The 15,623-nt window shown below is 48.1% G+C and overlaps 1 protein-coding gene across 1 annotated transcript; it reads right to left on the reverse strand.

Moving 5' to 3' along the window:
* Positions 1-2,147: 2,147 nt before the first annotated feature.
* LOC149440441 (histone acetyltransferase KAT6A-like) lies at positions 2,148-15,362 on the reverse strand (the record flags this gene model as incomplete). Its single annotated transcript, XM_089658618.1, has 3 exons — positions 15,260-15,362; positions 7,609-8,428; positions 2,148-2,252 (listed from the first exon to the last, which is right to left on the reverse strand). Coding segments are annotated over exons 2-3 (699 nt in total), but the record flags the coding sequence as incomplete, so codon positions are not given.
* Positions 15,363-15,623: the final 261 nt, after the last annotated feature.

Below are 15,623 nucleotides of genomic sequence, written 5' to 3' on the forward strand. Positions count from 1 at the left end.
TGGAAGAACAACAGTTACCATAAGGGCACACAGAAAACAACCATTTTCATGTGCCCCATTCTCACTACAGCGCAGCCCGAAGTGCAGTGCGGTGAGGTGTGATAAAATGCAGGCACGCAGCACAATATCGCATGTCACCACACAGCAAGCAAGCAGTGTGCATGCTGACATGAATGTGTCACTCAGAACACTTCACATCAAGTTCCCAGAAATAAAAAAAGGAAGCTGCGTGATGCAGTAAAATGTACATCATACCAGCCCCTGCGCACATCACAGCAGCCCAAAATGCCTTGCTACCCACACACTAAAAGCAGAGCTTGACAAATAAGCTTTGAATCTAGGAGCCAGCTAAAAAAATTAGGAGCCAGTTTGTTTCTTTTTTACTAACGGCTTCGTAAAAGCGGCTAACGGTGATAGATCTTGAATTTACGGATAGAGGGGACTGGAGACGAGGTTTTTGATGTGTGTGGCATGCTGTGTGGGCTGAACTCTGCTCGCCTCCAGTGCCACGTGTGGCAAGGAGGAGGGGTGGGCCACAGTATGCATAGAGTGGTTGGTGTCGAGGGAGAGGGGAGTCTGGAAGAGGCTTTCTGCACAGCGGTGGTGGGTCTGCTGCGGGTAAGCAACATAGCTGGAGGTTTTTTTGTTTCTGGATGTTTGAGCTAGATCGGCTGCCTAGTGCCTCATGTCTGGGGCATTGGACAACAATAGTTGCTCGTGCCTGGTCCCAGCGGTGAGTGGGCTGGAGGAAGCCCAGGTGTTGAGATGTGGTTACTGGTTGCCATGGCGACCTGGGATTTGTCAAGCCCTGCCCCCCCATATACATCTCACCCCCCCCACTTTGTATACACAATGAATAGGTTCGCCTCCCTGTTTACACACTTGTCCTGTCTTCCTCCTCTATATACGCTCCAAGTGTGGTTCCCCCCCGTATAAACCAAAGGTCTGGACACACACACACACCTCTGTCCCCTATCCAGGTGAACTTACAGCCCATGCAGGTCCTCCACTGGAACACCTCCACCGCGTTAGGCTCGTGCAGGGAGTACTGCCAGGTCCGCCTGCTCCATCAGGTGCAGGCCACATGGGGTGGCACACAAGCCGCCGTGTCCCCACCTCTCTACGCCCCTGCCAACTCCTTTGCCTCCCACAACAGATGAGCTCTGGGGGGGGGGGGGGGGGGAGGAAGGCCAGTTTGGCAACGATGTGGCTTGGGCATGGCAGCCAGCAAAAGAGCCAACAGAGCTCCCCCAGAGAGAAGCTGTTCATCCTCGGACCCTGCATGGCCACTGGGGGAGGGGATAGCGGCCGCCTAAGGAGAGAAGCCCAGCCTGCCAACTATGTCACTCACACTGGGCCAGACAGACGGACGTCGGACTCAAGCCCAGTCTACTGCCTTGTTCCAGGGAAATAATGGAGACCAGCAGGGGGGAGAGCGAAGGATAAGCGAGGAGTGTGTACAACTCTGCATTACCGAAGGCAAGGCTGGAGTTCAAATTCAACAGCTTTAGGACTGTCTGTCTGCATTGTACTGCGGACAGGAGGCTCCTACAGTCACAGCCACGTTCCTGTACGTCGCTGTCTGTATCCGGGTTCAGAGCGCGCACCCGCCCCCCAATAGTGACTTGTGCATAAATCCAGGTAATTCGATAACTCCCCACTTTTACACTGTGGTGCAATGAATGCACCAAATTCAAAATAACATACCGACAGTTCAGTAAAAGTTGAGCCAATTAAGATCAACTCTCTTTTGATGTAGAGAGAAACTGGCACAGATTTTGTGAGCGAGTCTCCCAAGCATTCTAAAAGTGGCGCAACATGAGCCAAATTCAAGTACAACTTCTAGACAGGTAGATGAATTTGCTGTATGCCACACCACTTTTAGAAAACATGAGAGAAACTTTTGAATCTTTATGAGTCTTTATGAATTCCAGGGATTGTATGTCTTCTGCAATAAAAGGTCTGCCCGTTTGCAAATTTTTTTCTTTCAGGTACTTATATAGCGCCAACAATTTACAGCGCTTTACATATATATTGTACATTCACATCAGTCCCTAACCCTCAAGGGGCATACAATCTAAGGTCCCTAACTTACATTCATACATACACATACTAGGGACAATTTAGACAGGAGCCAATTCACCTACCAGCATGTCTTTGCAGTGTGGGATTTGCACATTTAGTTCAGCTTTTAGCCTGGATAGTGGTTGGAGTGTTGTCAATTTTGCAGGATTCCATGTCAAGGGGTTTCCCTATAATATAAATAATCCAAAGATGATTCTAACCCCTGCCAAGGTCCCCATCCTGTTTTTTTTTTTTTAAAAAAAAAAGCTTGGTGAGTCAAAGCTTATCCATGCAGACTTGATACTTTAATTCTCCCTTACCCAAACCCTTTATCTGTTACCAGAATCACACATCATAACACTAATAGTACGCGGCCCACGTCCACATTCTGTACTACCCATAAAAGGCAAGTTCAAATAAACAGTTCAGTTTGGGTGGATAAACGGAAGTAGAATCAGCCACAAAATATCATACCTTTTAAAGGACAAATTTTTGATTTGTGTGGTGTGATAATACAAACTGAGAAACGCATGTTACGTCACACGTTGAAGTGTGTTGCATTAATGCAGCCTATTGAAATCAATGGATATCCAACTCAGGAAAAACACCGCAATTAAGATTGATGCACAAAAGGCATTTAGCTTTGATGCATGAAATCCCAACACTTTGGTGCAGGTAGAATCTACTGGTGCAGCGTCCAGTCCCACTGCAGGCAGCCTGTAAAACACTATGAGAGGCTAAGTCTGCGGCTGGACGGTGCACTGAGCAGTACTAAAGTTTAGAGCAGTATGCACCCAGAGAAAACAGTATGGATCCAGGATATACTGCTTGCATTTGTCCCTGGAAGCAGACTGCCCTGTTCAGGATCGATCTCTCAGCTCTGAAAAGCAGAGGAGCTGAAGTTGCATCAGTAAGGAGAGCCCCAAGAGCGGAGGGGAGGGTCACCACACACACACACTTGAGGCAGTCAATCACAGGCTGTGCCCTCCTGTCACCATTTTTCTCTTGGTGTCAAGAAAACTTGTCAGTAGGGGCTGACAGCAGAGGAATGAGGCAGCAAACAGAAAGGACACTTAGTGCTCTGGATTGAGAAAAGTGCACACTATAGAGCAGTGATGGCCAACCTTTTAGAGGCCGAGTGCCCAAACTGCAACCCAAAATCCACTTATTTATCGCAAGTGCCAACACTGCAATTAAACCTGAATACTGAGGATTTTGTTTAGAAAAAAAAAAAACCTACTCATTAACATCTTTTGTCTTAAAAGAAAAAACAACAGAGCTTTTGATGATACAGCTTTTTAACTGTTCCACTGACCACCAGCACAAAAGGGGGCAATGTTCCACTGACCGCCAGCATAAAAGGGGGCAATGTTCCACTGACCTCCAGCACAGAGGGGCAATGTTCCACTGACCACCAGCACAGAGGGGCAATGTTCCACTGACCTCCAGCACAGAGGGGCAATGTTCCACTGACCACCCAGCACAGAGGGGCAATGTTCCACTGACCACCAGCACAGAGGGGCAATGTTCCACTGACCTCCAGCACAGAGGGGCAATGTTCCACTGACCACCAGCACAGAGGGGCAATGTTCCACTGACCTCCAGCACAGAGGGGCAATGTTCCACTGACCACCCAGCACAGAGGGGCAATGTTCCACTGACCACCAGCACAGAGGGACAATGTTCCACTGACCACCCAGCACAGAGGGGCAATGTTCCACTGACCACCCAGCACAGAGGGGCAATGTTCCACTGACCACCCAGCACAGAGGGGCAATGTTCCACTGACCACCCAGCACAGAGGGGCAATGTTCCACTGACCACCCAGCACAGAGGGGCAATGTTCCACTGACCACCCAGCACAGAGGGGCAATGTTCCACTGACCACCCAGCACAGAGGGGCAATGTTCCACTGACCACCCAGCACAGAGGGGCAATGTTCCACTGACCACCCAGCACAGAGGGGCAATGTTCCACTGACCACCCAGCACAGAGGGGCAATGTTCCACTGACCACCCAGCACAGAGGGGCAATGTTCCACTGACCACCCAGCACAGAGGGGCAATGTTCCACTGACCACCCAGCACAGAGGGGCAATGTTCCACTGACCACCCAGCACAGAGGGGCAATGTTCCACTGACCACCCAGCACAGAGGGGCAATGTTCCACTGACCACCAGCACAGAGGGGCAATGTTCCACTGACCACCCAGCACAGAGGGGCAATGTTCCACTGACCACCCAGCACAGAGGGGCAATGTTCCACTGACCACCCAGCACAGAGGGGCAATGTTCCACTGACCACCCAGCACAGAGGGGCAATGTTCCACTGACCACCCAGCACAGAGGGGCAATGTTCCACTGACCACCCAGCACAGAGGGGCAATGTTCCACTGACCACCCAGCACAGAGGGGCAATGTTCCACTGACCACCCAGCACAGAGGGGCAATGTTCCACTGACCACCCAGCACAGAGGGGCAATGTTCCACTGACCACCCAGCACAGAGGGGCAATGTTCCACTGACCACCCAGCACAGAGGGGCAATGTTCCACTGACCACCCAGCACAGAGGGGCAATGTTCCACTGACCACCCAGCACAGAGGGGCAATGTTCCACTGACCACCCAGCACAGAGGGGCAATGTTCCACTGACCACCCAGCACAGAGGGGCAATGTTCCACTGACCACCCAGCACAGAGGGGCAATGTTCCACTGACCACCCAGCACAGAGGGGCAATGTTCCACTGACCACCCAGCACAGAGGGGCAATGTTCCACTGACCACCCAGCACAGAGGGGCAATGTTCCACTGACCACCCAGCACAGAGGGGCAATGTTCCACTGACCACCCAGCACAGAGGGGCAATGTTCCACTGACCTCCAGCACAGAGGGGCAATGTTCCACTGACCTCCAGCACAGAGGGGCAATGTTCCACTGACCACCCAGCACAGAGGGGCAATGTTCCACCGACCACCCAGAACAGAGGGGCAATGTTCCACTGACCACCAGCACAAAACGGGCAATGTTCCACTGACCATTAGCACAAAACGGGCAATGTTCCACTGACAACCAGCACAAAATGGGCAATGTTCCACTGACCACCAGCACAAAAACGGGCAATGTCCCACTGACCACCAGCACAAAAACGGGCAATGTCCCACTGACCACCAGCACAAAAACGGGCAATGTCCCACTGACCACCAGCACAGAGGGGCAATGTCCCACTGACCACCAGCACAGAGGGGCAATGTTCCACTGACCACCAGCACAGAGGGGCAATGTTCCACTGACCACCAGCACAGAGGGGCAATGTTCCACTGACCACCAGCACAGAGGGGCAATGTTCCACTGACCACCAGCACAGAAGGGCAATGTTCCACTGACCACCAGCACAGAAGGGCAATGTTCCACTGACCACCAGCACAGAAGGGCAATGTTCCACTGACCACCAGCACAGAAGGGCAATGTTCCACTGACCACCAGCACAAAACGGGCAATGTTCCACTGACCACCAGCACAGAGGGGCAATGTTCCACTGACCACCAGCACAGAAGGGCAATGTTCCACTGACCACCAGCACAGAGGGGCAATGTTCCACTGATCACCAGCACAGAATGGCAATGTTCCACTGACCACCAGCACAGAATGGCAATGTTCCACTGACCACCAGCACAGAAGGGCAATGTTACACTGACCACCAGCACAGAGGGGCAATGTTCCACTGACCACCAGCACAGAGGGGCAATGTTCCACTGACCACCAGCACAGAATGGCAATGTTCCACTGACCAACAGCACAGAGGGGCAATGTTCCACTGACCAACAGCACAGAGGGGCAATGTTCCACTGACCACCAGCACAGAGGGGCAATGTTCCACTGACCACCGGCTGTTGGCCTGCTCTGAAAAAGGCATCCGAGTGCATTCATTTTGTAAAGTGCTGAGCAAACTGTTGGCGCTATACAAATCCTGTATAATAATAATAATTTCTTACCTTGTGGGGACTTCAGCTAAAATCACAGCCAGTCCAAGCATATATAATTTCCTTGGCAGCACACTGACCGGCCATGCGAAAGCTCGGATGAGTCAAGGCAAATGAGTCGTGGCTCGTGACGTCATCACTTGGCACTGCTACTCCTTTCCGAGCATGCGCATTGGCCTCTTCGTGCGCCACTTTCCGATACTCGGCGGCTGGGGCGACTTGGCAAGCGTGCCGACAGAGAGGGCTCTGCGTACCTGCTGCAGCACGCATGCCATAGGTTCGTCACCAATGCTATGTTCATATTTCATGTCTGATGTTTACAACCACTTTAAATGTTAGTACCACAGCACTCTCCGTGTTTTACAAGTTGCCAGCAATGGGGCTGGATGCTGCGCCAGTGGCTTCCATCCACACCAAAACACAGGAATCTCATGCACTGGGGTTATTTACCCAGCGTGCATGAAGACTTATCCACCATATGAAAAACATTTTGACGTGCTGCCATGCATTTACATGTTTTAGCCTAGGTTCAGGACCAGCTCATACTAGTGCAATTTTTTTCCTGCGTCTGCCATCGCGCTTGATTTTGCAGCAGCACTAATGTGAACCTAGGTTGATGCGTTGGGGTGCTACTCAAAATGAATGGCACCAGAATGCTTTAATGCATACAATATTGCCACGCAATATTGGCCCTAAATGTTGTCTCCACATTGCTTCCATCATACATTTCTGAAAAAAAAAAAAATCACATACCTTTCTTTAAAGTTTTTCAATAAGGTCATGTGATTGCAAAGCTCCAGCTTTCTTTCCTTTCTCTGAGGCTGATGGACGTGAACTCTCTCCCAGCCAATGTCTTAGAGAAATGGATGCCAGCGTGATGACATCACTGCTCTATGGGGTTGGCTGGCCCTGCATAGAGACACAGACTAGCCAGAGAGTTGCAGTACCGTGACAACATTGATAAAAAAAAAACTTTGTACCATGAGATCCGCTGCAGGCAAACACACTGGGTTTGGTGTGAAGTCAACTTAACATTGACACCTGCTGTAGATCACAACTATAGCGTGTTTTGTACAGGGTGCCTGAAATGTCCACAGGTTGCACTGCATTCTAGTGTGAAAGAGCCTAGGGCCAAGGCTCAAAATGGTTAGGTGCTAGCTTGATGTTTGGTACACTGGCTATCAGTCTATGATGCTTTTATTCACTGAAAAGTTCCAATTACAAAAGGAGATTGACAACTGCTCACCATGAGAAAAGGCACAGCACACAGCAATATACAAACTCACTAGGTATGTTTTAAAACCACAGTAAGATACAGAATTCTGTTTTCAATATAAACACTTACAATGTCAAGTGCAAGTTTAACTCCATCTTAGAACAAAGATCCAAAACATATAAATATGATTTACAAGCCATTCTGGACTTCCCCTTGCAAGCATAAAAGCCTTTACACGGTCAATGAACCAAATGGCTTCAAGGACTTTCACTTGAACAGAAGGTACATTATGCCTATAATACGTAAATTTTTCTACAAAGAACAAGGTCATACACAGCAGCATACTCACCTTGTCTTTCTCATGAGGCAGTAGACAAACTGGAGGGAGGGAAGCTAATGATTCCCATCCCTGCTTGCCCTCGGATGCCTTGGCATTCAGCTTATAGAGGGATCCCTCCTTCACGATTCTTCCATGACCCAGTGCCCGCTTAACTGCAAGCCTTAGCTGCTGGTGGAAAGCAGAAGCTGCACCTGTATTGCCACCGAAGGACGACCCCACATCCCGCTGACTCCACAGAAAGCGTTCAATGCTCTTCAGAGTAGAGCCCCCTGGCTCAGCGAGCCATTCTAATGCTCGTCTCAAGAGCCGATGCCAGTCCAAACCCTCTGGCCGCCCCGGGCCTCTTCCAGTCTTAGGTAGTGACAAGCGGCCAGGGTTATCAGGGTCTTTGTAGGAGTTTTGCCCCTTGTTGGAAACCTTAAGGACGGTTCCATCCTTAACACTGAGTTCCAGCTGTTCCAAGACAGTGTGACGATCAAGGCCGTGCGACGTTGACACAGCATTGCAAACACGCTCCTCGGACGGGCGTTGTTTCTGCTTCTTCACCTTCCTGATGGCCTCCAGGATCCATTGCGTATATAAAGGATTTGCCAGCTTCACCATGTTGACGGTATATCCATAGAGGTTTAGCCCTGGTCCTGGAGGGAGGAAAGGAGGCTGGCACTGCCCGGAGGCTGGCTCACCATAGCACACACCAAGCTCTCGTCACACAACCTAGCCAAAGTCCAAGAGTCTTGTTATAGAGGCAAAGGTCCACACAAATGCAAGAAGCAACTAGATTTTCTCCAAAATACTGAAAAATGCAACCAGAAGTGACAGAAATTCAAATCTGTGAAAACAAAAAAACAATGTTATATGAGATATTAACAACAATAACCATGAAATACTGAATAAATATATTAAATTATACAACAAACACAGATTTCAGTTTACTGCAACCAGATGAGCAGATTACATCTCTTAAGGTACACTTGTACTGAGAGAAATATGGAGGCTGCCACCGATTACCTCCATCCAAAAAGGTTTGACTGGATGTCTCTGAAGTCTACATTTTCTAAACCAGATTAAGAACAGGCAGGCAACAGCTATAATGAAAATTGTCACCTGAACAATGGCTGCATCCAATCAGATGCAGTCGCTGTTCAGCCGTCACTGCCAGTTCTCAGAATACAATAGCCCAGCATGGTGGATTCCTGCAAGCTGAACGAAAATCATCTAATAGCGTAAAGTCAGCTTTACTTTCTTTGTAAGCATTGCTTACCGGTGTCAAGGAAGGAAATTGTCACATCTGAAAGTGCTTCCCAGGTCCTAGACTGGATTGCCAGGCTTTCCAGTTCTACATGCTAAAGTCCGCTTCCAGATTAGTCAAATGTACTAACTGTGGTGTGTCAGCACACTTTGATTATTTTGAATTGTTTGTAAAGTGATGTCACAGTGAAGAACAACCAGCTTTGCACTTTATACCATGAAAAGAACTGGAATAGGTGTGGATGTAAAGCCCCTTCAGTAGCATCACATATTTTGCTACATTACCCCTGAAATAGTAAAGTGTATGTATAGCTAAAGCCTTTTTTCCAGTTTTGGATAAAATGGGAAAGCATTAAAACTATTTTGTCAGGTTTTCATGGTCAGAGACCCCGCTGGGGAGATTCACCCTCACTGTCGGTCCTGGTGACCACTGTCACAGAAAGTGATAGGAAACCCAATATTCTAGAGTTGTTGCCCTACCAGCGCTCCCTCACAGCTCCTGCCTTTGCCACAGCCACAAACAAAATCCTAGTTGTCGGCCACTAAAGGGAGTGGTGACGTGTCTCCCGCAGTATCTGGCTGCTAGCCCAAAGCACTCTCATATGGCAAGAGGTCATATGCACTGGGTATCATCATTGGCTGTGATGGGGGCAAGGCGACAGTCTAACTATCCTCTACTCTAGTGTTAACAAAAAAACAAAATACACACATTTCTGCTGTACATACACTTAAGGAAGGGGTGCTCAACCTGTGGCCCTCTGATGAGGCCCATGACTTCAAACTATGGAAGAGCACTGCTATTATATCCTGCAGGTTTGGTGGTTTTCAAAAAGTAAAACCATGCCCCTAGGATATAATAGAATTCTATGGCCAAGCACAAGAAAGCCACAGGTAAACTGAAGTGCATCAATGTGAAAGCAGTCATATAGGGGCTTAGGACAGTAAGGGCTCTTTTATATTTGTGGATTGAGGGGGGGGGGGGTGTTGGTAAAACCCCATAATTGAAACGTGTCTTTACCACATCCCCCCTAACCACTGATATAGCACAACCAAAATAAATGTTGTATTACCAAATGAGTTAGGTGGCACATACAAACTGAATGCCAGTATTCAGCAGATGCCACGTCTTATACAATATTTTTGGACAGATTATGCTGTAGCCTCAGTAAATAGAAAGAAACTTGGCAAGTATAGAAGTCCTGTACATGAAGCTAACATAAAAACAGGGCATAGCCACAGAGATCCACCTACACCACACACTTCTGGCTCACCCCAAAATACAAAACCACAAACAGCTTCGAAAAAGTTAATTTAATGTGGTAAGGAACCACTAGATCAGGAGCACCAAAACAAAATCTTCAATCAGAACATATAGAAAATGGAATTCATAAGAACTAATGGAGTGAAAGGTGTCATAAGACTGGCTAAACACGTTACAATCTGATTGTACAATCACGTTTAGATCTACCAAGACTAGTCAGTTAAAGCCCTACCTAAAAGAATCAAGTGGAAGAAAAGTTATTGTTAAAAACAGTTCTGACAGACAGGCTTCATGCCAGCAAGATCAGAGGTGTTTCTATGCCATGTACAGCATTAATACTTATTCCTTGTTATTATACCATCATTAAGAGTCCCATCATAAAGTCAAGAGCCCTGATGAAGTTTGCCTGATCCTCAAAACAGGTTGGCCATTTTCTAGTTCGTTTTGCTGTGAAAAAATTTTATCAGTAGGTTGACTCCTAATCTTTTGTTCTGGCGTTCCCCATCAGATGCTTTACAAATGGACTCTCAACCCTGGGTGACGCCCATACCCAAGAGGTACCCAGATTATTGTGGGGAGCTGCCAATCCAGAGCTTTTGTGCCCAGTGTTAATTTACCTCATCTGCTGAAAATTTGTAGAGTGACTTGTTGCACCTGTTTTAAGGGTACTACTTTTTAAAGAGAATAGGCTGTACACGTCTCTTCTGTCAGAGATGTTTTTCCCTGCCTGTCGGCTTTTGTTTTTCTCCAGAGCATACACTGAGCCATGCATGCACAGCTTAGCTTACAGTCTTCTGTGCCAGGACAAAGTAATTCCCATTCACAGGAGTTATGTCACCCAGACCTGGCCAATCAACAGGCTGAAGACTGGAAGATGACCAGTAAATAGTGTGGCTGGTGATAGAGGAGAGCGCTAACAGTATTGCTTCGCCATGCAAATTTGCCATTAAGTGCAAATATGCTTCATATACTAAGATTGGCCACAGATGCCTTGTTTTTTTTTTCCAATCAGCCAGTGGGCAGATAAAAAAAAAAAAAAAAAAAAGAGAAGGATTCCTTCATCCTCACCTCTTTTTAACTTTGTTAAAGCGGAGCTCCACCCAAAAGGGGAAGTTCCGCTTTAAGCCTTTGTCCCTCGCTCCCCATTAAGGATTGGCAACTTTGGGGAGCGAGTACCCGAATTTGACAGGTACCTGCTCCCACTTCCGCTGCGATTGCCTAGGTAATAGGAAGCGGAAGTTGTCCACCCCCCCTCCCTATAGTCTTCTGGGACATGTGACAGGTCCCAGAAGACTAAGGGGCCATTCATAGAGGGTAGCACTTCTCGCGCATGCGCAGTAAACACCCGGCTGTGAAGCCACAAGCTGTCACAGCCGGGTGCCCACACTGAAGATGCCAAGGAGAGAAGACGGCCAGTAAAACCAGCAGTGAAGACACTACTGGACCAAAGGACAGGTAAGTGGCTGTGTTTTAAAAGCCAGCAGCTAGTTTTTGTGGCTGCTGACTTATTTTTTGTTTTCAGGTGGAACTCTGCTTTAAATTGTTACAAAATGATGTTTTAAGTCTATGCACCAACACGCTGTAGTGAATTGTACTGTGTGACAATGTCCTTATAATAAATCATTTTGTTAAAGGATAAGTTCACCTTTTGGTGAAAAAAATAATACATGCACATTTTTTTTGCAGGTTAAAAAAAGTTGAGCATGTATTATTTTTTGCTGCAGGAGCCTGTAAAGCATTGCACCAGCAATCAGGTCTCCTGCAGATCTGTCAGTATATCGGCTTGCCCATATGGGATATACGTGCAAACAGATATACTGCCAGGAAGATTCAATTAACTACAATGGCGCTACACAGCACCGTGGTAGTTCATTGAAAACTACAAATTTATAAGGAGCCGCCCCCCTTAAGGCCAGATCACACCAAAAACATAGTCGGGTTCCTGTATGATGAGTGCAGCGCATTTTCAGCCCTTTTATTTAAATGGGGTGAAATTGCACCGCACCAAAAGTAGTGCATACACTACTTTGGAAATGCACGGCACCAGACAGCATTGTACGTTTGTATCATGCGATCTGGTGCAGGCAAATGCACTGAATTTGTGCCCTGTGTTTGGAGTGTCTTTAGCTGACATCCACTGCAGATCAAAAGGGCAGTGCATTCTGAAAGCAGTGCAGGAAACAAGCACAGAACGCAGGTTTCCCGGACCACGATCTGGTACGAATTGGTTCTGAAAGCAGAACTAAACCTAGAATGTCAACAAACAGCTTTTTTAATTTTTTTTTAATTGCAGAAGAACATGCTATGCCTCTTCCACAAGAAGACACACTTACATGCCTTTCTGCAGTCTTCTACTGAATGCAGACTGCAGCTGTGCCAAAATGACTGACTCCTACGTGCATGCACAGAATGTTAGCTGCACTTTAAAACAGAGATTGTACAATCAGATTGTGTAGTCATCTGAAAGGTGAGTGTACAATCAGACTGCATAGCAAATGATCACCAGAAAAGAGATTGTACATGTGTATGGTCACCTGAATGGAGATTGTACAACCAGCTTGCATAGACACTCGAACTGAGATTGTACAGATTCTATAAGGCTACGTTCACACTAGCGTTGTGTGCAGGCGGCAGAGAGGCGTTTGGGAAGCGTTTTTACCGCTTCCCAAACGCCTCTGCCAATTCTGCATATTACAGCACATGGTGCTGTTCTAACGGGAGCGTTAGCGTCGCGGCAAAACGGACGCCTCTGGTCGAGTCAGGAGGCGTTGAAGCCTACTATTCTAGTCTATGGTGCCGTTCCTCAAACGCCCGGCGTTTGCGACGTGGTTGAAGGGCGTTTGCGGAGCGGTAACACCATTCAAACTGCATTATAGGCGTTTGTAGTGCGTTTTTAATGCTCGGCAAATGCCTAGCAACCGCCGCGCATGCGGCGTTTGCCGAGCGTTAAAAAACGCTCCGCAAACGCCGGACCAACGTTTGCCAAACGCTATAGGGGCGTTTGGCAAGCATTGGTAAAACAGCCAAGTGTGAACGAGCCCTAACATAGTTACCTGAAAGAATACTGTGCAATCAGATTGTATAGTCACCTTGAAAGGAGATTGTATAGTGTACGGTCACCTGAAAGGGGATTGTACAACCAGATTGCAAAGTTACCTGAAAGGATATTGTACAACCTGACTGCATAGCACATGGTCGCCTAAATGGATATTGCGAAATCAGATTGTATAGTGTATGATCACTTGAAAGGATACTGTGCTATCAGAAAGGAAATTTACAATCGGACTGTAGAGTGTATGATTATATAAAAGGAGATTGTACAACCAGACTGTATAGTCACCTGAACGGGGATTGTACAACCAGACTGTATAGTCACCTGAACGGAGATTGTACAATCAGACTGTATAAACACCTGAACGGGGATTGTACAACCAGACTATAGTCACCTGAACGGAGATTGTACAACCAGACTGTATAGTCACCTGAACGGAGATTGTACAATCAGACTGTATAAACACCTGAACGGGGATTGTACAACCAGACTGTATAGTCACCTGAACGGAGATTGTACAACCAGACTGTATAGTCACCTGAACGGGGATTGTACAACCAGACTGTATAGTCACCTGAACGGGGATTGTACAACCAGACTGTATAGTCACCTGAACGGGGATTGTACAACCAGACTGTATAGTCACCTGAACGGGGATTGTACAACCAGACTGTATAGTCACCTGAACGGGGATTGTACAACCAGACTGTATAGTCACCTGAACGGGGATTGTACAACCAGACTGTATAGTCACCTGAACGGAGATTGTACAACCAGACTGTATAGCGCATGGTCACTTGAAAGGATACTGTGCTATCAGAGTACATAGTCACCTGAAAGGTCATTTGCAATCAGACTGTATAGTGTAAAATTACCTGAACGGAGATTGTACAACCAGATTGTACAGTCACCTGAACGGAGATTGTACAACCAGATTGTACAGTCACCTGAACGGAGATTGTACAGTCACCTGAACGGAGATTGTACAGTCACCTGAACGGAGATTGTACAGTCACCTGAACGGAGATTGTACAGTCACCTGAACGGAGATTGTACAACAAGATTGTATAGCGCATGGTCACTTGAAAGGATACTGTGCGATCAGAGTACATAGTCACCTGAAAGAACATTTGCAATCAGACTGTATAGTGTATAATTATCTGAAAGAAGACTGTACAATCAGATTGTATAGTGTATGGTCACTTGAAAGGAGATTTACAATCAGATTGTATAGTGCATAGTCACTTGAAAGGCTATTGTGCAATCAGATGGTATAGTGTATGGCCGTCGGAAAGGACATTATACAATAGTGTATGGTCATCTGAAAAAGGAGATTGTACAATCAGAATGTATAGTGTATGGTCAGCTGTACACATGCAAAACCCCAAATATTAAAACCCAATGAGTGATGTTGGGTTGAGCTGGAAGTCTGGTTGTGCCACCATCTGTTTCTGGTTCGATCTTGCTGATTCTTTGGTTGTGAAAGGCTGCAGCGGACCCACCAATGCCTTCCACACATGGGCACAGTGATGCAGGTGACAGTGGATGATCCTAGGTGCTGGCTGATCCCAGTAGAGGAGCTGGGCCAACACAGTAATGAAGCAACGCACCTGCCTGTGAAGCCCACAGCCCTGTGGACAGTGGTGGCCCTGTACCTCCCAGCATGGAGGTCAGTGCCTGGGATAGGCCACCAGCTGGAAAGTCCCCTGGGTCCCCCTTGTACAGGAGGCCCTGGCCTGGCTCAGGGTACCCTGTCCTCAAGCACACAGCTCCATGTCCAGCCTGTACACAGGGAGGCTCAGCCTGGCTCCTTCTCATCAGAAATGGCGCCCAGCATAACTATAGAGGTAAACAGATGTCACATATGTCATGGATGTCCGCCTAGAAATCACCACTCCCCAGGTTCTGGAGGCCGGGCGAGGGCAGTACGCGAGTCCCCGGCTCAGTCAGGCGGCGTAGGCCTCAGGCCGGGGCCTGGCGAGAGGTGGGAAGGCGGCCCTGGGTGGAGCCTGGCGGTGAGGGAAAATGCCGCGGTGTCACAGGGAGAAGCAGGGGACAGTGAGAGGCAGAGAAAGACCGACAGAAGGCTCACCACTTACCGGGAGTCCCTGGAGGCAGCAGCGACGGAGCGCGGAGACACCCCGGGCTGATGCGGCGGCCATCTTGAAAACTGAAACCCAGGGAGGTAAGGCGAAAGCTGGGAAGAGCGCGGCGGGCGGAGAGAGAGCTACGCGACACAGCGCGGAGGGAAGGTAGGCAGGTGAACGGAAGATCGCGGAGGGAGGGGCGCGCGGAAGATGGAACAGCAGAGGGGAACGCAGAGGGAGACGTGCGGAACAGCCGGAACAAGGGGCGGAGTTGTTGTGTTGAGTGTCACGTTATGGGCGGGCCTCCAGGTCGTGGAAACGGGGCGGGGGTGGAGCCGCGAGAAGACTAGGTCAGGGTTGGGGGAACCAGTTGGAA

The sequence above is a fragment of the Staurois parvus genome, unplaced genomic scaffold, assembly GCF_062004578.1.
Source record: "Staurois parvus isolate SC_StPar_1 unplaced genomic scaffold, SC_StPar_1.0 ptg001085l, whole genome shotgun sequence".
NCBI classification, from domain to species: Eukaryota; Metazoa; Chordata; class Amphibia; order Anura; family Ranidae; genus Staurois; species Staurois parvus.